The sequence below is a fragment of the Orycteropus afer genome, unplaced genomic scaffold (assembly GCF_000298275.1).
Source record: "Orycteropus afer afer isolate SDZICR_OR568_19922 unplaced genomic scaffold, OryAfe1.0 scaffold00015, whole genome shotgun sequence".
Taxonomy (NCBI): Eukaryota; Metazoa; Chordata; class Mammalia; order Tubulidentata; family Orycteropodidae; genus Orycteropus; species Orycteropus afer.
The window spans coordinates 11,188,760-11,210,705 of NW_006921602.1; the positions used below are offsets into that span (position 1 = coordinate 11,188,760).

Sequence of the window (21,946 nt, forward strand, 5' to 3'; positions counted from 1 at the left end):
AAAAAAAAAAAAAAAGAAAGACATTTTCCCATAGCAGCAATAATATCCAAAACCAAACTTGTTGCCATCATCAATTCCAACTCATAGCAACCCTATAGAACAGAGTAGAACTGCCCCATAAGTTTTCCAAGGCTGTAGTCTTTACAAGGGAGCTCTGGTAGCGTAGTGCCTAAGGCACTTGACTGCTAACCAGAAGGCTGGTGGTTCAAACCCAACAGCCACTCCTTGGAAGGAAGATGGGGCAATCTACTTCCGTAGTGATACTGCCTCGGAGTTGAGTCCGACTCGATGGCACATAACAACAACAACAACAGTCTTTACAAAAGCAGACACACACATCTTTCTTCCATGGAGCAGCTGATAGTTCAAACCACAGACTTTTCAGTTAGCAGCTGAGCCCTTAACCACTTCACCACCAGAGCTCCTGAACAACAGTATGGTGTCATTGTTACGTGCCATGGAGTCGGATCCAACTCATAGCAACCCTGTGTACAACAGAATGAAACAATGCCCAGTCCCGTGCCAGCCTCATAATCCTTGCTATATGTGAGGCCATCCTTGCAGCCACTGTGTCAGTCTATCATACTGAGGGCCTTCCCCTTTTCTGCTGACCCTCCAATTTACCAAGTGTGATGTCCTTTTCCAGGGAATAGTCCCTTCTGACATGACCAAAGTAGGTGAGATGAAGTCTGGCCATTTTCACTTCCAAGGAGCATTCTGGCTGCACTTCTTCCAGCACAGGTTTGTTAGTTTTTCTGGCAGTCTTTTGTGATTTCAGTGTTCTTCACCAACACCGCAATTCAAAAGCATCAACTCTTCTTTGGTCTTTCTTATTCATTGTCCAGCTTTCACGTGCATATGAGGCAATTAAAACTACCATGGCTTGGGTTAGGCGCACCTTAGTCTTCAAAGAGACATCTTTGTTCTTCAGCAAGAGGTCTTTTGCAGCAGATTTGCCCAGTGGAATAGGACATCTGATTTCTTGACTGCTGCTTCCATTGGTGTTTATTGTGGAACCAGGTAATATGAAATCTTTGACAGCTTCAATCTTTCATCCATTTATCCTGATGCTACTTATTGGTGCAGTTGTGAGGATTTTCGTTTTCTTTATGTTGAGGTAATCCATACTGTAAACTGTAGTCTTTAATCTTCAGTGTTTCAAGTCATTTTCACTTTCAGCAAGAAAGATTGTGTCATTTGCATATCGCAGTTGTCAATGAGTCTTCGTCCAATCCTGATGCTGCATTCTTCTTCATATAGTTCAGCTTCTCAGATTATTTGTTCAGCATACAGATTGAATAACTATGGTTAAAGGATACAACCCTGATGCACTACCTTCTTCATTTTAAACCATGCAGTATCCCTTTGTTGTGTTTGAATGACAACCTCCTGGTCTATATACAGGTTCTTTATGAATGCAATTATGTGTTCTGGAATTCCCATTCTTCTCAATGTTATCCCTAATTTGTTGTGATCCACACAGTGGAATGCTTTTGCATAGTCAATAAAACACAAGTAAATATCTTTCTGATACTCTTTGCTTTTAGCCAAGATCCATCTGAAATCAGTAAAGATATCCCTTGTTCTATGTCTTCTTCTGAATCCAGCTTGCATTTCTGGAAGTTCCCTGTCAATATACTGTTGCAGCCATTTTTTAAATTATCTTCATAGTGGCTAAAGCACTTGACTGCTAACCAGAAGGCTGGAGGTTCAAACACACCAGCCACTCCTCGGAAGGAAAGTTGGGCAATCCTACTTCCATAGTGATACTGCCTCGGAAACCCAAGGAGGGGTCACTATGAGTCGGGGCCGACTCGACGGCACATAACAACAACAAGATTTTACTTGTGTGTGATGTTAATGATATTGTTCAATAATTTCCACATTCTGTTGGATCACTTTTCTTTGGAATAGGTACAAACATGAATCTTTTCCTGTCAGTTGGCTAGGTAGCTGTCTTCCAGATTTCTTGGCATAGATGAGTAAGTGCCTCCAGTGCAGCATTTGCTTGTTGAAATATCTCAATGGGTAGTTCTGGAGCCTTGTTTTTCACCAATTCCTTCAGTGCAACTTTGACTTCTTCCTTCAATACCATTGGTTCTTCATCATATGCCACCTCCTGCAATAAAAGAACAATCAACAGATTCTTTTTGGTACAGTGACTCTGTGTATTCCTTCCATCTTCTTTTGATGTTTCCTGTGTCATTCAATATTTTGCCCATAGAATCTTTCAATATGGCAACTCGAGGTTTGAATTTTTTCTTCAGTTCTCACTTCATTTCTCAGCCTGAGAAATGCCGAGTGTGTTCTTCCCTTTTGGTTTTCTAAGATCTTTGATTTCATGATAATAGTTGACTTTGTCTTCTCGAGCTGCTCTTTGAAATCTGTTCAGCTCTTTTATCTTGTCATTTCTTCCATTTGTTTTAGCTACTCTCCATTCAAGAGCAAGTTTCAGAGTCTCTTCTGACATCCGTTTTGGTCTTTTCTTCCTTTCCTGTCTTTTTAATGACTTTTTGCTTTCTTGTATGATGTTCTTGATGTCATCCCACAATTTGTCTGGTTTTGGTCTTTGGTGTTCAATGCATCAAATCTACTCTTCAGATGGTCTCTAAATTCAGGAGGGATATAATCAAGGTCGTATTTTGGCTCTTGTGTACTTCTTTTAATTGTCTTCAGCTTTAACTTGAACTTACATGTGAATAGTTGATGGTATGTTCAACAGTCAGCTGCTGGCCTTGTTTTGGCAGAAGATGTTAAGCTTCTCTACCACCTCTTTCCACAGATGTAGTCAATCTGATTCCTGTGTATTCCATCTGGTGAGGTCGAGGTATATAGCCTCTGTTTATATCGTTGAAAAAAGGTATTTGCAAGGAATAAGTCATTGGTCTTGCAGAAGTGTTTAATGTGATCTGTGGCATCATTTCTATCAGGAAAGCCATATTTTCCAACTACTGGTGATTCTTCTTTGTTTCCAACTTTTGCATTCCAATCACCAGTAATAATCAATACATCTTGATTGCATATTTGGTCAATTTTAGATTGCAGAAGTTGGTAAAAAAATCTTTCATTTCCTCATCTTTGGCTTTGGTGGTTGGTGCCTATATTTTAATAATAGTAGTATTAATTAGTTTTTGTTGTAAATGTATGGGTATTATTCTATCACTGACAGCATTGTACTTTAGGATAGATCTTGAAATGTTCTTTGTGATGATGAATGCCACGCCATTCCTCTTCAATTTATCATTCCCTGCATAGTAAATCACGTGGCTGTCTGATTCAAAATGGCCAAAACTAGTCCATTTCAGCTCACTAATGCCTAGGATACCAATCTTTATACATTCCTTTTCATTTTTGACAACTTCTAATTTTCCTAAATTCATACTTCACACATTCCATGCTCTGGTTGTTAATGGATGTTTGCAGCTGTTTCTTCCCATTTTGAGTCATGCCTCATCAGCAAATGGAGGCCCCAAAAACTTTACTCCATCCACATCATTAAGGTCAACTCTACCTTGAGGAGGCAGCTCTTCGCCGGTCATATTTTGAGTGCCTTCTGACCTGAGGGGCTCGTCTTCCGACACTATATCAGACAGTGTTTCAGGGCTATTCATAATGTTTTCCAGTAACAGACTGGAAAACAGATAGTGTTTCACTGCTATTCATAAGGTTTTCACTGGCCAATTCTTTGAGAAGTGTATGGCCTTTTCCTTCTTCACAGTCTGTTTTATTCTAGAAGCTCTGTTGAAACCTGTCCAACACAGGTGACCCTGCTGGTATTTGAAATACCAGTGGCATAGCCTCCAGCCTCACAGGAACACACAAGCCACCACAGTACGACAAACTGAGAGATAAGTGGTGCTATAGATAGTGGTTAAGTTATAAGCTGAACCTACAGGGGCCTAAAAGGGAAAAGTAATCACAGCTACCATTTATTGAGCACCTACTATTCACCAGTTCCATGCCAGGTACTTTTCATCCATTCACTCTTTTTGCTTATCCTTGCAATGACCATTTTAGCAGGTAAGTATTCCTACCTTTGGTACAGGAAATCAAAGCTCCCACCCAAGTGACACCCCCAAGAGTCACAAGGCTTGTGAGTAACACAGCCAGGACTCCAATATGAGTCTATCAGATCTCAAAGCTCATGCTCATCTCCTCTACCCTGCTAAATTCTCAAAGAGCATTTCCTTCTATAGTTAAAGCTTTGGGAGGACTATGATGCTTTTGTTGTTTTATAGTTTCCCTTTAATTGGAGTTAATTTCTCTTAATTTTTTTTTTTTTTTTTTAGAGAAAATACATCCACGTGATTAAAAAATGACAAGGATATAAAGGGGTATACAATAGGAGTTGGCAATTTTTTTCTGTAAAGGGCCAGATAATAAAAACTCCGTCAAGGCTACTCAATTCTTAAAATAAATCCATCACAGAAGGACAAATATTATATTAATCTGCTATTGTAAAAAGTCAAGGAAAGGTTTATATATGGAACAAAACTTCCTTTGTTCGGGGGGGGGGGGGGGAGGGAACACTGCTAGATAGGTAGAGACAAGTACTGATTTGGGTGAAGGGAAGGGCAATGCACCAAATGTGAATGATCAACACAGTGGCATTGAGGAAGAAGAAGACATAGAGAGGTATATGGGAGATACAGACAACAAAGATGAATCCTTTGCACATACTGTGTTGTCAGTAGCAAACGTTGACCACAGGTTGATAGATGGGTGGACAGGCTGAACAATCAGGTATGTCTAGGCAGTGGGGAGTTTGCCCATGACCATGTATAGGGTTGGTAGACGATGTTTCTACAAGCATATTTGTATGTTCTGTAAGGATGTCCAGGTATATAGTAGAGCTGACAAGGGACAAGGTTGTGGTAACTTCTTGGCCATAGCCAGCTACCCAGAGGGAGTGAGTAGTTGGACCTATGGGCTCGAGACCATAGTCCCAGGGGACATCAGGCTCAATTGGTGTAACATACTACACAAAAACATTGTTCCACAGCCTATTTTGGTGAGTAATGACTGGGATCTTAAAAGCTTGCAAGCAGCCATCTAGATGCAATGATGGGTATCTCTTCATCCAGAGCAAAGAAAATGAAGAAAACCAAAGACGCCTAGAAACAATTAGTCCAAGGGACTGGTAGACCATGCGATCCTCAGCCTATATGACCATGAGATCAGAAGAATTAGATGGTGCCCGGCTACCACTGTCAACCATTCGGAGGGATATTCGTGTAGGAGGAGATTCTGGATAGAGTGGGAGAACAATGTAGAACAAAACTCAAAATAATTAAAAAAAAAAAAAAAAGACCAGGTTTGCTGGTCTGATAGGGCCTGGCGAAACCCTATGACTATGGCCCCTAGTTGCCCTTCAGGTCTGGAATTAAACTCACTCCTGTGGCTTCCAGCCAAATAAAAGACAGGCATATGGGCTGAACATTATTCACATTAGGTAGACACACTCCTTACAGAGATCCATCATGGGAGAACAGAGAGGTAGTGTATGGACAGAGGGCACAAGTGCATAGGAGGGAAGGACACAGGGAAGAGGTAACTATGAGGAGAAGCTGTTAGATTGTGGGGAGTTGCAGTCAATATCATGAGACAAAATGTGTATGAACTGCTGTATGGGAAATGAATTTGCTCTGTAGACTTTCACCCAAATCACAATAAAAAATTTAAAAAAAGAAAAAGACTACTCCACTCTGCTGATTGTATTGTAAAAGATAATATGGAAAGAAATGGGTGGGAGTTACTGTGTTCCAATAAAACTTTATTTACAAAAATTGGGTAAATGGGGGTAGATTTGACCCACAGGCAGTTTACCTACCCCTGGTAGGTTTTTTTGTTTGTTTGTTTGTTTTGGTAGAGGGAAGAGTCCCCCTCTGATATATCCCTATCTGCTCAGTTCCCCACCCTACTCCCTTACTGTTATTTTTTTATATATCCTTTCAGAGATTCTTATGTGTGTATATATAAGCAAATACAACTATTTCCTCCTTTTTCACATAAAAGGTAAATTTTTATTTTTTTACTGTGATTTGGGTTAAAGTTTAAAAAACATTCGTTTTACATGCAACAGTTTGGACACACTCTTGTTTTGTGACACTGGCTATATTCCCTACAGTTAACAGCTTTCTTCCCACTTCCTCCCTGTGGTTATCTTTTCCCTGTTTCCTTCTTACTTTTGCATTCCTGCCTCCCTACCTTTCTCCTTGTGCAAATGCTTCCCTACTCATCTCCCATGGATCTAGGGAGTAGATGTTCAGCACATAGGCTTATTTTTTGGCTGAGAGTTAAGCCATGGGAGTGAGTTCAATTCCAGGTCCAAAGGGTGACTTGGGGCCATAATACTAGGGGTTGCACCAATCTCTATCAGGCCAGGTCTTTTTTGAGCCTGGTCTTTTTTTATGATTTTGAGTTTTGTTCTGCATTTTTCTCCCACTCTATTCAGGATCTCCAATTTTGATCCCTTTCTGAGTAGTTGGCATTGGTAGCCAGGCACCATCTAGTTCATCTAGTCTCAGGGTCATATAGGCTGAAGTTATCATGGTCCATTAGTCCTTTGGACTGGTTCTATATGGCTAAAAGGTAGATTGTATACTTGCTATTCTTTTTTGCCTTTTTCACTTAGTATGTTTTGAGATTTTTCCCTATCAGTACATAGAACAATTGGTCTTCCACTGTGTAGTATTACATTATATAGACATATTATTATTAAACTAGTCCCCTTTTGATGGACATTTACTAGATTATTTACAGTTGTGCCTAAGGCATTTGACTGCTAACCAGAAGGCTGGTGGTTCAAACCCACCAGCCTCTCCTTGGAAGGAAGGAAGATTGGGCAATCTACTCCCCCTAGTGTTACGGCCTTGGAAACCCAAGGAGAGGTTGCTATGAGTTGAATCCAACTTGAGGGAGAGTGAGTTTGGTTTGGCTTTACAAACAATGCTGCAATAACCATATACAAATGTCCTTTTGAATGTGTGTGAGTATATTACCAAATTGCCCCCATGGAGTCTGGATGGATTCACATCCCAACCAACAATATTACAAGAGTGCCTGTGCCTCACAGACTCCCCAAAAGAGTGTCATCAGACTTCAGATCTTCCCTAAGGGATGCTTGAAAATGATGTCTCAATGTATATTTACTTTGCATTTCCATTATGATGAGCATCTTTTCAGACATTTGAGCCATTTTTGTCCTTCTCTATGGATTATCCACACGTTTTGCACATTTTTCTGTTGGACTGTTGGTCATTTTTCTTATCTATTTCTAGGCACTCTCCACATTAGTGAACTTAGCCATTCTCTGTGATGTGTGTGAGTGCTATTTTCCCCCAGTTTGTCATTTGTCTTTTGTCCTTGCTTATGGGATGCATTTGCCATGCAGGTTGTGTGTATGTTTTATGGCTTCTGGATTTTGATTCAGAGTGAGAATTACTCTTTTCTCAAACTGAAGTTATAAGGATTTGGGTCACTATGTGTTGGAATACACTGGATGGCAGTGGGTTGTGGGTTTTTTTTTGGGGGGGGGGGGGTTGGTCCTTCACTACCTCCCTATTTTGCTCCAGTCTTTCTTTAATCATTTATTCGGTGCCCAAGTCCTCACATTGGCTACTCTCCGCAGCACGACTTCAGCCTGGAGAGGAAGGCACTCTTTTGGGTGGAAGCCGCCGTCCGTGGACCCTACCTGTGCCAATGCAGTGGCCCAGGAATAGCGTCAGCCCCACCCGCGTGGCTGTTGCTGGTCAGCCCCGAGTACAGGCCAGTGCCTGAGCCTGCTGCAGCCCAAAGCCCAGAGACTGGATCCCAGGAGCATTCCGAGGAAGAGGAGGAGAAGAAGGATGAAGAAGCTTCCTCTACCAGCGACGAGGAGCCGGACCCCTGCGGTCCCCAGCCCAGCTCCCCGGCCAGCCCCGGGCCGGGCCATCGCCTGTGCTCCCTGGACGTGCTGCGCGAGGTGAGGTCGGAGCTGGCTGGTGCTCGGCGGCGGCTCTCAGAGGGAAGGCTGGCCGCAGGCACCCGCGCCCTCTTGCACCGCTTCCGTGGCCACCGCGCGCTAAGCCTCTGCCCGAGCCCCGCGCCGCCCCTGGGCCCCGCGCCCCAGCCGCCCAGCGCCCCCGCACCGCTCCCGCGGCCCTCCACGGCCGGCGCCATGCCCCCACTCAGGAGCCACAAGCCCACAGTCCCGGTAAGGACTCTGCCTGCTCCACCAGCCAAGGCCCCGCTATCTGGGTTCCCAGCCGGGTCGATAGCCTCGATCTTCTCTTCTTGCTCCTCCTCCCATTCTTACCTGCGTCCACCCGGCCCTTCGTGCGGCCCTTTGCTTGGAATATGAGTTACGTTGGGGCGGGAATTGGATCGCAGTCAGTTTCCAGAGTGCGCAGAGACAGATTTGGCCCATAGGGGGTGCTCAATGAATGTCTGCTGAATTTATGAATGTGTCTCAAATCTAGGGATTCCCACTGGGGGAGGTTTGCTCTAGGATGGGTGGAGGCTCAATCAAAGAATATTCACTGCACAGTCACTTCTAATCAGACCCTGTGTTGGGAGAGACAGGGCCAAAACCACAAGACAGAGAGAGCTGGGCAAGGGAGAGTGAGACAAGGCCCAGAGCTGTGTGATGGATGGGTCAAGCATTGACAGAGAGGTTGGGGCTATTGTATGCTAAGGTGGCTTCAGAACAGAGGAAGTGGATCAGTAATAACCCTGGGAGCAGAAGTAAGCTTTTGATGAAGCCAATGAAGCTGAAGCAGTCCCCTCACTTTGTACCTTCTAGGGCTTTGTACCTAATTTTGTATCATAAGTGTGTGTCCTTTTTCTTTAAGAGGGCTCAAACTGTGTAAGTATCAGATTCCGCAAAGCCTATATCATGTCTGCATGAGCAGGTCAGTACTGGTAGCAGGAGGTGGCAGTTAGGTATAGCTTTCTGCCTATTCCCACCCCTCAGCAACCCCAGGTAGGCCAAGAGATGTAATAGAATATGACCAAGGTGAAATGAAATTCAGAAGACAGGCTTGAGATCTCTCTGTTCCTATTCACTCACAATGCGACCTTGAGCAAGTTGCTGAACCTCTCTGAGCCACCCCTTTTCTACCTATAAAGTGGGCCTAGTAACACCTCACATAGTTGTTTAGAGCAAACATCACAGAGGAGAAGAAGCTCTATAAACTGGACAGGTCATGCCCACATCAGGGGCTGGTTATTGATGCCAGTTTCTTCCCTGGTTGAGATTAAATTTAACTTTCAATAACAACCCTGTGTGAGGAAGGAGAAAATGCCATTTTTGTTCTGTAGATAAGGAAACCGAGGCAGGGAGAGGCTAAGGATACGCAAAAAGGGTGTGGAGGCGGCATCCTTTTCTGACCTCCTCTTAACTTCAGAAGTGGGAGACAGAATCACCACCAGCAGCATCAGCCCAAGGCTGATTCCTTTGAGGCCGAAGTGAGACATGATGCCACCCTCCAACCTTTTTACCAATTCTGACAACCAACCATCCTTCCCATGGTGGTCTCTACTTCTCTGCTGGGTTTGATAATTCATTGCTATGGCCACATAGACCTCACAGACAATATTCACAATTATGGGGTTTGTTAGGGAAGTAACAGGTTCAGGTTTAAGAATGCTCAGGATACAATTCTTCAATCAAGACAACCATCCCTTGGCCATTCCCATAGGCACACCTCTCTTTGGCCCAAAGCCTCTTGACCCTGTGGCCCCTGCCCTGCTCCAGCAAGTGGTACAAAGCTCTTTTAGTGATGTCTCTCTGCCGTCTCTCTGCCAAGGAGGTCTAGCATAGGATCTCTGGTTCAAGGACATGCTCTACTTCTGGCTCTTCTCTGTTGATGGTAGTGAGATCCTGTCTTCTGCTTCTGAAATGGTTCATTTTAAGCCTAGTGGATGGCAAAACTGACCAGTCCCCACGTTAGGGTTCCATACACCTTATCTGCACAGTCCACCTCACAAGGGTGCCATGTATCTTATTACATTAATAAACTATCCAATCCTTTTTGTGGACCACAGCATCTCACATGTGCATAGTTCCACCCAGTCATCTGGCAGGAGTCACAAAGACCATGGCTAAAACTCACTGCTGTCAAGTTGGATCTGACTCATAGCCACCCCTCCTTGGGTTTCTGAGGCAGTATCACTACAGAAGTAGATTGCCCAATCTTCCTTTCGAGGAGTGGGTTTGAACCACCAGCCTTCTGGTTCACAGTCAAATGCCTTAGCCCTATGCCACCAGAGCTCCCAAATATGGCTAGAAGAGCCATATTTTAAGTAATTCACTTTACCGCAGGATCTTTTTCAAGATCACAAGAGTAGACTCAGTTGCTAAGATTTGGGTGTTTCTCCACCCTGGGAGTGAAGGGAAGACCTTAGGATGGAGCCATGCCAAGGAAATCCCTCAGAAGGTGGGGATATGTGGGGAATTCACACACACACCCTTCAACCCCAAGAACCAGTACAACAGCTAGGCTTCCCTTGGGAATGAAAGGGGGAAGGTTAGTGTGTTCAGGGTTGGCAGATGGTACTTCCTCATGGGAGATAAGTTGAAGATGATGCTAACTAAATCAACTGGAGCACTTCCAAGCCATCCTCCTTAGTCCAGGATCTGTTTGTTTGAGTCTTCTCAGCACCGCAACTGAGGGATAGGTGTGCCCAGTCCCTATACTGTTCCATGCCCTGCCAAGCCCCACCCCAGTCAAACTCAAGAAGGAGGGTCTGGCTGGGAAAATCCATGTTATACCAAGATAGGAGATAAGAGCCCTTGACTTTGATTCTGAATATGGTTTCAGTCCAAAATGTGTGTGACTTATCAAGTCATTAACTTTTCTGAACCTAGATTTCAATATCTAGCAAATGGGATAATAGCATAGACCTGTCTGTGATATTTCTCTTGTAGGGTTGTTAGAAGCTGTAAATGAAATATTAGCATTTACTGTATTCCAAGCACTTTGCTAATCACTTTATTCACATTGTCTTACTTAAGCCTCACAACAACTTTTTGAGGTAGCTATGATGATTGCTTCCATTTTACATATGAGTGAACTAAGTAAGTGGTAGAGAGCTGGGATTTGAACCTGGGTCTGTGAGATTCCAAGACTTTCACAATATTAGTCCCTATATTCTGTATAGAAAGTTGTATGAAAAGGTGCCTTTTAAAATGTCCAGCCCAGCAGGATGTCATCTCCTGTGGTAACTGACATGTCCAGCCTATCTTTATTTCAGTCCCTCAGCCCATACACCTGCCTGCCACCCCCTGGGAAGATGCCCCAGCCTCTCAGCTCCCACTGTTCACACTCTGATTCTACGGCTGACCTACTGTCTGCCCTGAGTCAGGAGGAACAAGACCTCATCGGACCTGTGGTTGCTCTGGGGTATCCCCTGCATAGGGCCATCATGGCTCTGCAGAAGACGGGGAGGCAGAGCCTGAGCCAGGTGAGTGGGGAACGTAGACATGGGGGCTGTGGAGCTGTAGCCAACTGAGTGGCCACATATTTTTATCTTTAACTTGAATTTGATTTTCTTCTCTTTAGAGGCAGAACCCTAGTATGGCCTTAACCTTAGCATAGCCATCATCATCAGGAGTCATGAGCAAATTTCTTGACCCTAATGCTACCTTTTTCATGGGTATTTATCAAGAATCTCCATGCCCACCTGGGGAGTTTTAATCCTGTCCTAGAACTCTGCCCCAAGTACAAGGGCCTGGTGCTTTGCGTAGCCAGGAATCTCTCCAGCACTGTCCAATGGAACTTTCTGCAATGATAGAGATGTTCCGTATCTGTGCTGTCCAATCCAATAGACACTAGCCATATGAAGTTATTGAGCACTTAAAGAACTGAAGTTTAAATTTTATTTAATTGTAATTAATTTTAATTTAAATAGCTACATGTGGCTCAAAACCAAAACCAAACTCACTGCCATCAAGTTGATTCTGACTCATAGCAACCCCCACTGGGTTTCTGAGGCTGTGAATCTTTACAGAACTAGATCACCCATCTTCCTTCCATGAAGCAGCTGGTGGGTTTGAATTGCTAACCTTCTGATTAGTAACCAAATCCCTTATCCACTATGCCACCAGAGCTCCTACATGTGGCTAGTGCCTACCGTATTGGCTGGTGCAGCTTTAACCACTTCCCTCAATGAACAGTTCATTCATACCCACTGTGATCTCTCTGGCTTTCCATTCACCCATCAATCCACCTAATCAATGAGTAATTATGCCTCTCCTAGGTGTTTAGAAGGGAGTCCTAGTGGTTTAGTGGTTAAAATATTTTGCTGTTAGCCAAAAGGTCAGCAGTTCGAACCCACCAGCAGCTCTGCAGGAGAAAGATGAGGCAGTCTGCTTATGTAAAGATTTACAGTCTTGGAAATGCTATCAGGCAATTCTACTGTATCCTAAAGGGTGACTATGAGTCAGAATCAACCCGATGGCAGTGGGTGTGTTTAGATGACGCTGGGAGCTATGTGGAAATCAAAGGTATGTAAAACCCAGTGTTACAGGTTGTGTTGCTCAAGAAATGAACACAGATGGAGTTTGACATTCAGGATGTTTATTAAAGAGATCATGGGTATCCAGTCCTGTGGGAGGGAGGGGACAGAAACAGGAATATGGGCAGAGGGAGAAGTTGAGCTGGGATGCCGGCCCAACAGGAGCTTCAGCCAACCTTACAGCTCTGCCGCATATGTCACCCTGCAGAGTTGTCCTGAGTGGGGCTGAGATGGTCAGGCCTTTATACTCCTGCCTCAATCACCCCCTGGGAAGAGGAATGACAAGAGAAGTGATTCTCTGAAGCTGAAGCAATCCCTGAAGAGTCAGATAGCTTAACTCTCCCAGCATCTGGGGCAACAGGTCCTTCACTGAAGGCGGATCTGGAAGGTGCATTACAGTGTCCACCACACTCAGATTCCATTCTCAAAGAGTTCACATTCTTATTGGAAGACTGATGGACACTCATAAAGACATTTCAAAGGGCAGCTTGAGAAAACAAAGTATTATGAAAAGTGCATAAACCTAGAGTTAGAAAACCAAAAGGGAAGAAAACGCTCAGCATTTATCAAGCTGTGGTAGTTAAATTTGTATGTCAACTTAGCTGGGCCTGGTTGAATGGCTGGGCAGCTGGTGGTAGTTATTCCCCATGATGAGACTGGCAATCAACTCCATGGTGGGATCTACCACAAGCCTTTGGGATGTGCTTCCGGTATATAAGGAGAAGCCTTGGGGATAGTCTCTAGCTTATGGCACGCTTGGATCCTGCATGTATTCGTGTTGTTGTTCAGTAGCCTTCCATGCTCTGCCAATCTTGGGACTTACAATGGATTTAAATTAATGGCCTGCCATGTGGTTTGGTAACATTGGGACTGTGCCTTTTCACTTGTCAACCTTGGGCTTGTCAGCCTTAGCAGCCAGCAGCTGTCTGAGTGAAGAAACGCCTCTAGCTCCAGCAGTCCGGGAGCAGGAGGCAGAGCTGGACCCTGAGGTTGAGGGGCATTCACCCAGCCCCTAGAGCCTAGCACTTTGAACTTGGACTTAAAGCCACCAAACTGTGAGAATAAACTCCTGTTTGTTAAGGCCATCCCATTTGTGGTATATTCTTGTCAGAGTGGCACTAGGTAACCAGAACACCAGCTGAAAGAAATGAAGAAAAAAATTCAAGGCTTGACTTGCAATACTGAAGGATTCTATGGGAAAAACATTGAATGTTGCAGAAACCATCAAAAGAATATGGAAGAAATATACAGAATCACTGTGCCAAAAATAATTGGTCAATGTTCAACCATTTCATGAGGTAACATGATCAGGAACTGATGGCATTGAGAGAAGTCCAAGGTGCACTGAAGGCACTGGTGAAAAGCAAGCCCACGAGGAATTGATGAAGTACCAATTGAAATATTTCAGCAAACACACAGCACTGGAGGTGCTCTTTGCTTATTCCAAGCAATTTGGAAGACAGATACCTGGCCAATTGGCTGGAAGAGATTGCTATTTAAGCCCATTCCAAAGAAAGGTGATCCAACAGAATGTGGAAATTATCAAACAATATCATTAATATCACACGCAAGGAAAATTTTGCTGAAGATAATTAAAAAATGGTGGCAGCAGTACATCAACAGGGAACTGCCAGAAATTCAAGCCAGATTCAGAAGAGAACATGGAATGAGGGATATCATTGTTGATGTCAGATGGATCTTGGCTGAAAGTAGAGAATACCAGAAAGATGTTTACCTGTGTTGTTGGGCAATCCTACTTCCGTAGTGATACTGCCTCGGAAACCCAAGGAGGGGTCGCTATGAGTCGGGGCTGACTCGACGGCACATAATAACAACAACAACATTGACTATGAAAAGGCATTGGACTCTGTGGATCATAACAGATTATGAATGACATTGTGAAGAATGGGGATTCCAGAACACTTAACTGTGCTCCTGTGAAACCTGTTATAGACCAAGAGACGGTTGTTTGAACAGAACAAGGTGATACTGCATGGTTTTAAAAATCAGGAAAGCTGTGTGTCAGTTTTCAGTCTATATGATAAGCAAATAATCTAAGAGGCTGAACTATAGCATCAGGATTGGAGGGAGAGTCATTAACAACCGCAATATGCAGATAACCTTGCTTGCTGATTGTGAAGAAGACTTGAAGTACTTACTGATGAAGATCAAAGCCTTCAGTGTTCTGTATGGATCACACCGCAACATAAAGAAAACAAAACTCCTCACAACTGGACTGATAAGCAACATTACGATAAATGGAAAAAAGATTGAAGTTGTTAAGGATTTTTTTTTTCTTTTAGATCTATAATCAATGCCTCTGGGAGCAGCAGTCAAGAAATCAAACGTATTATAGCAAAGAGATGGAAACAACCTAAGTGCCTATCAACAGAAGAATGGATAACCAAACTATGGTACATACACACAATGAAATACAATGCAACACTAAAGAATAATGTAGAATCTGCAAAACACTGCATAACGTGGATGATCTTGGAGGATGGACAAATATTGTATTAGTTCATTATTGTAAAAAGTCAAGGAAAGGTTTATATATGGAAGGAAACTTTCTTTTTTGGCTACCAGGGATGGGAGGGGAGAGGAGGCAACACTGCTAGACAGGTAGAGACAAGTACTGATTTTGGTGAAGGGAAAGGCAATGTACCAAAAGCAAGTGACCAACACGATAACACTGAGGAAAAAGAAGATACAGAGAAGTGCACAAGAGGTACAGACAACAAAGATAAACCCTTTTACATTTATAATACTGTATTATCAATGATAAGAAACATTAACCTACAGGTAAATAGATGGGTAGACTGGCTGAAGGATCAGGTATGTCTAGGCAAAAGGGAATATACCCATGACCACATGTAAGATTGGCAGGCAATATTTCTACACATGTATTTGTATGTGCTATAAGAATGTCCAAATATATAATAGAATTAACAAACGGCAAAGTTATGATAACTTCTTAGCCACAGCCAACCACCCTGAGGGAGCAAGTAGTTGGACCTGTGGAACCATGGTTGCAGGGAACATCAAGCTCAATTGGCATAACATACTACACAAAAACATGGTTTTACATCCTACTTTGGTGAGTAGCAACTGGGGTCTTAAAAGCTTGTAAATGATCATCTAGGTGCAAAAATGGGTCTCTCCTCATGCAAAGCAAAGAAGAATGAAGAAAAGCAAAGACACATAGAAACAATTAATTAGTCCAAGGGACTAGTAGATTGTGCAAACCTCAGCCTATATGACCATGAGACCAGAACTAGATAGTACCTGACTACCACTGTCAACCACTTGGAAAGGGATCAGTACAGAAGATTCTAGATAAAGTGGGAGAACAATGTAGAAAAAACCTCAAAATCATAAAAAAAAAAAAAGAGAGAGACCAGGTTTACTGGTCTGATAGAGCCTAGTGAGGCTTCCAAGACTGTGGCCCCTAGTTACCCTTCAAGTCTGGAATTGAACTCACTCCCGAGGCTTCCAGCCAAACAATAGACAGGCATATGGGGTGAACATTTATGTCAGTTAGATACACTTATTAGAGCAATCGATCATGGGAGAACAGAAGGGTAGTGTTTGCCCAGGGAGATAGCTCAGGGGGCAGGAATGCATAGGAAAGAAGGACAGAGAGAAAAGGTAACTACAGGGAGGAAATGGGAAGAGAGCTGTTACATTGTGGGGGATTGCAGTCAACATCACGAAACAAAATGTATATGAACTGCTGTATGGAAAATGAATTTGCTCTGTAAACTTTCACCCAAATAATGATAAAAATTAAAAAAGAAATCAAACGTATTGTACTGGGTAAATCTGCTGCAAAAGATCTCTTTAAAGAATTAATAAATAAAGATGTCACCTTGAGGACTAAGGTGTGCCTGATTCAAGCCATGATATTTTCAATTGCTCATATGCATGCAGAAATTGGATTATGACTAAGGAAGACTAAGGAATTGTTGCACTGAATTATGGTATTGACAAAGGATATTAAAAATACCACGGACTGCCAGAGAACAAACAAATTTGTCTTGGAGGAAGTACAGCTAGAATGCTCCTTAGAAGGGAGGATAGTGAGACTTTGTCTCATGTACTTTGGCCATGTTATCAGGAGGGAGCAGTCCCTGGAGAAGGACATCATGCTTGGTAAAGTAAAGCATCGGCCAAAAAGAGGAAGATCTTCAAATGAGATGGCTGCAGCAATGGCCTCAAACATAGCAGTGATTGTGAGGATGGTGCAAGCCCGGCAAGGTTTCATTCTGCTGTACATAGAGCTGCTATGAGTAAGAACCAACTTGACAGCACCTAACAACAACGACAGGGCAGTTGGCATTTATTCCTTTCTCCTGTCCTCCGACCATCAGAAAGCTTGGGACACCTTTCCATAATCACTGAGACTGCTTAATATTGGTCCCTGAGGTCAGGAGAAGCCTGGTCCTGGGGGAAGGAAGGACAAAAGGAGAATGAAGTGACTCTTGAACTGAAGCCAGAAGCAGTGTGTGCTGCTGCCAAGTTCGGGAGGTGGGAAAATGCACTTGGTCTCCCTCCTCACCTACTTCTGCTTCATCTGGGTTCATCAGTCTATGCTTTGTCCTAGAGGGAATCAATCTTTCAACAGAGTAACCCCCATGTAGCTAAAATGGTGCAGGGAGAGGTGAGCAGTGCTAACATATATTGAATACCTTCTTTGTGCCAGTCCCTCAGTCTAAAGGTATTCAATTAGGTCTTCTTACTTCTGCAAGGTAGCTATTATTGTCCCCACTTTGCTGATGAGGAGACTGAGGCCAGAGAGGTTCATATAGCCAGTGAGTCAGTGGCTGCACCAGGAATGAAGCCAGTTTGATCTGACTCTGAATCTTTGATGCATAACTCTGTGCTCTTATTTTCTGTGTGAGAACCTCACAGGACTGCACCCCTGACTGATCTGAGATTTAGGAGTAGATCAAAGGCTGCTCCTACCTTCAGCTGTTGCAGAAAAGCGAGGACCTTGGCCAAGAAGCCAGCCAGGAGGACTGTGAGGGAACAGACCCACAGTGGGGGCTCCCCCATCCCTTCAAGTCCAGTGACGAGGATAAGGTCTCAGGTCATCTCTGTGGGGCCTTTTGATTAGTCAAGCACACAGGGCACTGGCCTCCCTGTGGGTGGGCTGGAAGGATCCACACATCAGGAATGTTGTGTCTCCAGATATGGACTGACCACCTGGCTGGCCCATGGATCCCTGGGTGGCCTTCTTCCCCAGTGGATGGTCAGGGGCCAGGCACTGCAGGGTGATTGACTGCATCCTTCCTCTCCAGCCAAGTTAGTATTTTCCCTCTGTTCTGTGCAGTTCCACCATTAACTGAGCAGCTCCCCTAGGTTCAGATTCCTTCTCCAGCTGAAAGACAGACACATAATCTTTTTTGATTGGAGAGATAAATGTCAGATGGTCTAGGAAGGAGGGGATCAAATGATGGAACCCTAGCACTTAGAAGAGTCAAGAAGAAAGGAAAGCCAAATGTCCATCACTCCTTCCTTCCTTCCACAGTGATGAGTGTGCTCACTGAATGCCTGGCAGGACAAATGTGGGCCAGGCCCAGAGTTGCTATGGGACTCTAGGCATACCAGGCCCCCTCTTTGAGCCTCAGTTTCCCCATTCACAGAATGGAAAGGGCCTGTTTGAAGTCAGTGACTTCTGGGGGCTCCTCCAACTGTGACATCCCATGGTCTGAAGGTGACAGTATCACCCTCCCAGGGGCCTGAGGTAGGCTGGTGGTTCCTCCAGTCCTGTAGGCCCCAACGCTAAACAAGCAGCAGCTAAATATTTACAAATGCAGATCCTCAGGCCCCACACTGGAGGGTTCCACTCCATGGATCTGGGGTGGAACTCCAACCCAAAACTCATTGCCATTGATTGATTCCAATTCATAGTGACTCTGTAGGACAGAGTGGAACTGTCCCTTCGGGTTTCTAAGACTGTAATCTTTATGGAAGCAGGCTGCCACAACTTTCTCCTGTGGAGTGTCTCATTGTTTCAAACCAACACCCTTCAGTTATCCCTGGAATTAGTGACTCAAAACCTGGCTGAATATTAGAATCACCTGGAGAGCTATTGGGATGGGGGACAGTAGGCCCAGGCTACATCCCAAACCAATTATAGCAGAATCTCTGGAGGTGAGGTCCATGCATGTGCCATTTTTAAAGTTCCTCAGGTGGTTGTGATGAGCACCAATGTTGAGAACCGATTGCTGTGGTTGAACCAAGAGGTGAGGAAGCACCCACCAGCTTCCCTTGCCCTCCCTCCCGTTTTCATCTTTGGAAACTGTCTACTTTCAGACCAGCTCAGAGCTCCTCCTTTAGTGGCTGACCCTCTGGTGGAAAAGGCACTAGCGAGGCTTCTCCTGCCTGGACCTCAGTTTCCTTAACTGTGAAAGCAGGTCTTGGGTGGGTGGTTTTCTTTTCTTTTTTTAAACTTTGTATTGTGATTTGGGTGAAAAATGACAGAGCAAATTCATTTTCCATTCAACAGTGCATACACATTTTGTTTCATGACATTGATTGCAATCCCCACAATGTAATAGCTCTCTTCCCACTTCCTCTTGAGTGGGTGGTTTTCAGACTGTACTCTAAGGGTGAAATAGGTGACTGAGGAGTCCCTTGGGGCAGCAGTGCTAGACTCCAGCCTCCTGCCCCACCCCCACATCTCCTAGAACAGCTCTGACTTCACCTTGTTATTGTTGAAGCCACTTGAAAATCATTAGTCTAGATGATCTGTGCTTTCTGCTGAGCTCTGAAGGTCTGCAGAAACCCGACCTGCTCCTTCTCAATGCACACTCATCATTCTTCTGGTCTGGAGCCCTCATCTGGCACCGACTTCCTATAAAGCCTGCTTTGATTTGCCTGGCACGGATGTTTTCATGTATCTGGTTTATCTCCCCCTCTAAGCTGGGAGCTCCTCGAAGGCTGTTATTAATTCATTTTATAAACTCAGCATACATTTATTGAGCTCCTTCTGACTGCCGTTCTGCGTGCTGGGGACACAATGGTGAATATGACTGACACAACTGTTCCCTCGTGGTGCAAAAAGTTAGTGAATGAGGAGATGAGGAAGATTAGTAAAGCAACAACACAACCGTATGTGCTGTAATGGGGAGAGCACAGGGCACTGTGGGAGCATCAAGGCCTGTCTGCACCCAGGTCAGACCAAGGGCCAGAGAGGCTTCCAGGGAAGGGGGTTGAGGCTAGCCTTGGCTAAGGCAGCCAGATACACAAAGGCCTAGAGAGGAGCTCTGGTGGCGCAGTGCCTAAGGTATTTGACTGCTAACCAGATGGTTGGCGGTTCAAACCCACCAGCCACTCTGTGGAAGGAAGACGGGGCAATCTACTTCCATGAAGATTTACCACCTTGGAAACCCAATGGGGGTCACTGTGAGTTGGAATCTACTCAATGGCAGTGGGTTTGGTTTGCTTTGATTTCAAGAAGGTGAAGAGGAGCTGAGACTAGGACAGGGGTCCTGAGTAGGCCTTTGAACTTTGGTCAGGAGGCAGGGCTTTATCCTGAGGGCCAAAAGAGCCCCGGTGACTTAAGTAGGCAGTGACTTGAATTGGTTTTCAGCTCTGGAGGCACTATCACCCTGTCTCCACTGTCTCCACTGTCTCCCCTGTCAGCACTTTGCAGCACTGGTGCAGGCCTGTTGTATTATAGGGGCTAGTGGAGTCCTGGTGGACAGAGATGTGACTGGGTTGAGCAGTTACCTTCCCACTCATAGGTGCTCACTAGGGAGAGTGGGCAGGGTTTGGTGGGTGGTTCATGTATATGTGATGGCCTGGGGGTGGGCTGGGGGAGTGAGACTATGTTTGAGGCCTGGCCCCCTCCCCAGTTAGGTTCTGGGAACACTCTAACCCACCCTGACAGCCCTTTTCAGGATTCCAGCCTCCAGCTTGTGACAGCAGATCAAAACCCCCTGCCATCTATCTGTCCCCAGACCTCTAGAGGAGGCCTCTGTCCCGCTTCTATTGGCTCATGGGGTCTCTGGGGCCATGTTGTATGTGGTGGGCTGCCCATCTCCCTAGCCCTAAGCTCTTTTCTGGTCTGCTGCTCTTCCATTCCTCTTACGGACCCTCCCTGTCTGCCCTTTTCTGACCCAGTTTCTCAGCTACCTCAGCGCCTGTGACCGGCTGCTGCGACAGGGCTATGAGGAGGCTCTGGTGGAGGAAGCCATGGAGATGTTCCAGTTCTCTGAGAGCCAGGTGAACAGGGCCTCCCACCCAGGCCCTGGGGTGGGTGGGGCCCAAGCAGAGCTGACCTGTGATTGGAGTCAGGCCATAGCTATCTGCTCTGCCCTGGGGAGAAGGCAGGGCCCAGGGTTACGAAGCATGGAGGGGAGTGGGAGGAACGAAGCCAGGCTGGAGGCCAACAGGAAGCACAGAGAGAGGCAAGGGTTTTGTTTTATTTCATTGAGTCAGCACCACAAGTAGATCGAGCATCCCCTCTTTGTCAGACACCCTGATAGGTGCCATGTACAAAGAGGCTTGTACCCTCTGATTGGGGAGTGTGCCACCCACCTGGAAATCCAGAACGCATACAGTGGTGGTGCATAGTTAATTCTAAGTGCTGATGAAGACAGCCTGTCCACAGTTGGCAGCTGACCCAAGCTCAGCAGAGCAGCTCCTCACAGAGGCTGAGGGAGGGACATAGGGAGTGGGGAGTGGACAGAGAGGTGGGATAGTGAGGGGGCACAGAGGGATGGGAGAGATGCTGAGGAGGAGTAATGAGGTGGGACAGTTAGGGGGCAGGGGGCTGGAAGGAGGAAGGAATGTGGAGGCTGCATGGTATGAAACCTCAGCAGTGTTTGGAGGATGAGCAAAGACCCCAGGGGTCCTGTGGGCACCACTATGCAGCCTGGCTCTTCCTGCCCCCAGCACCAAGTACAGGAGAGTGTGAACCAGATGGAGCCAGGAAGTGAAGGCCCAAGACAGGGCTTTCCTTCCTTAACAGAGGATGGGGGGTTGTGGCCCACAGGCACCCCAGGAATATAGGGAAATGGCAGGTGTTACCCAGGAACAGGCTCACCTGGCCTGGGGGCACCACAGCTCTCTGGAACTAATACCCTTCCTTCCCCCACCCCCTCAGGCCGGGGAGTTCCTGCGGCTCTGGGAGCAGTTCAGTGACATGGGCTTCCAGCCGGACCGGATCAAGGAGGTGCTGCTGGTCCATGGCAACCACCGCGAGCAAGCCCTGGAGGAGCTGGTGGCCTGCGCCCAGTGATCCTTGGGGGACTCCACGGTCCATGGGGGCCAGTCCTGTGGCTTGGCAATCCATCCTAACTGTACTATTAAAAACAAATAAGAATATGAAGTAATGCATGTTCATTGTAAAATGCAAACTGCCAATGGTGAGAGTAAATACCAAGAAGATCAGTTGAAAGAGTTGACAGGGGTTGCCTCTGTGGAAGGGTAGATGAGT

General features: G+C 45.3%; 1 protein-coding gene across 1 annotated transcript in view; it reads left to right on the top strand.

Moving 5' to 3' along the window:
• Window positions 1-21,748, top strand: part of UBAP1L (ubiquitin associated protein 1 like) — a 25,466-nt gene extending 3,718 nt beyond the window's left edge. Inside the window, exons 2-5 of the mRNA XM_007957728.1 lie at window positions 7,631-8,194; window positions 11,236-11,445; window positions 20,629-20,730; window positions 21,614-21,748. Of these exons, the coding sequence (XP_007955919.1) occupies window positions 7,631-8,194; window positions 11,236-11,445; window positions 20,629-20,730; window positions 21,614-21,748 (1,011 nt within the window). The remainder of the gene's footprint in view (window positions 1-7,630; window positions 8,195-11,235; window positions 11,446-20,628; window positions 20,731-21,613) is intronic.
• The last annotated feature ends 198 nt before the right edge of the window (window positions 21,749-21,946 follow it).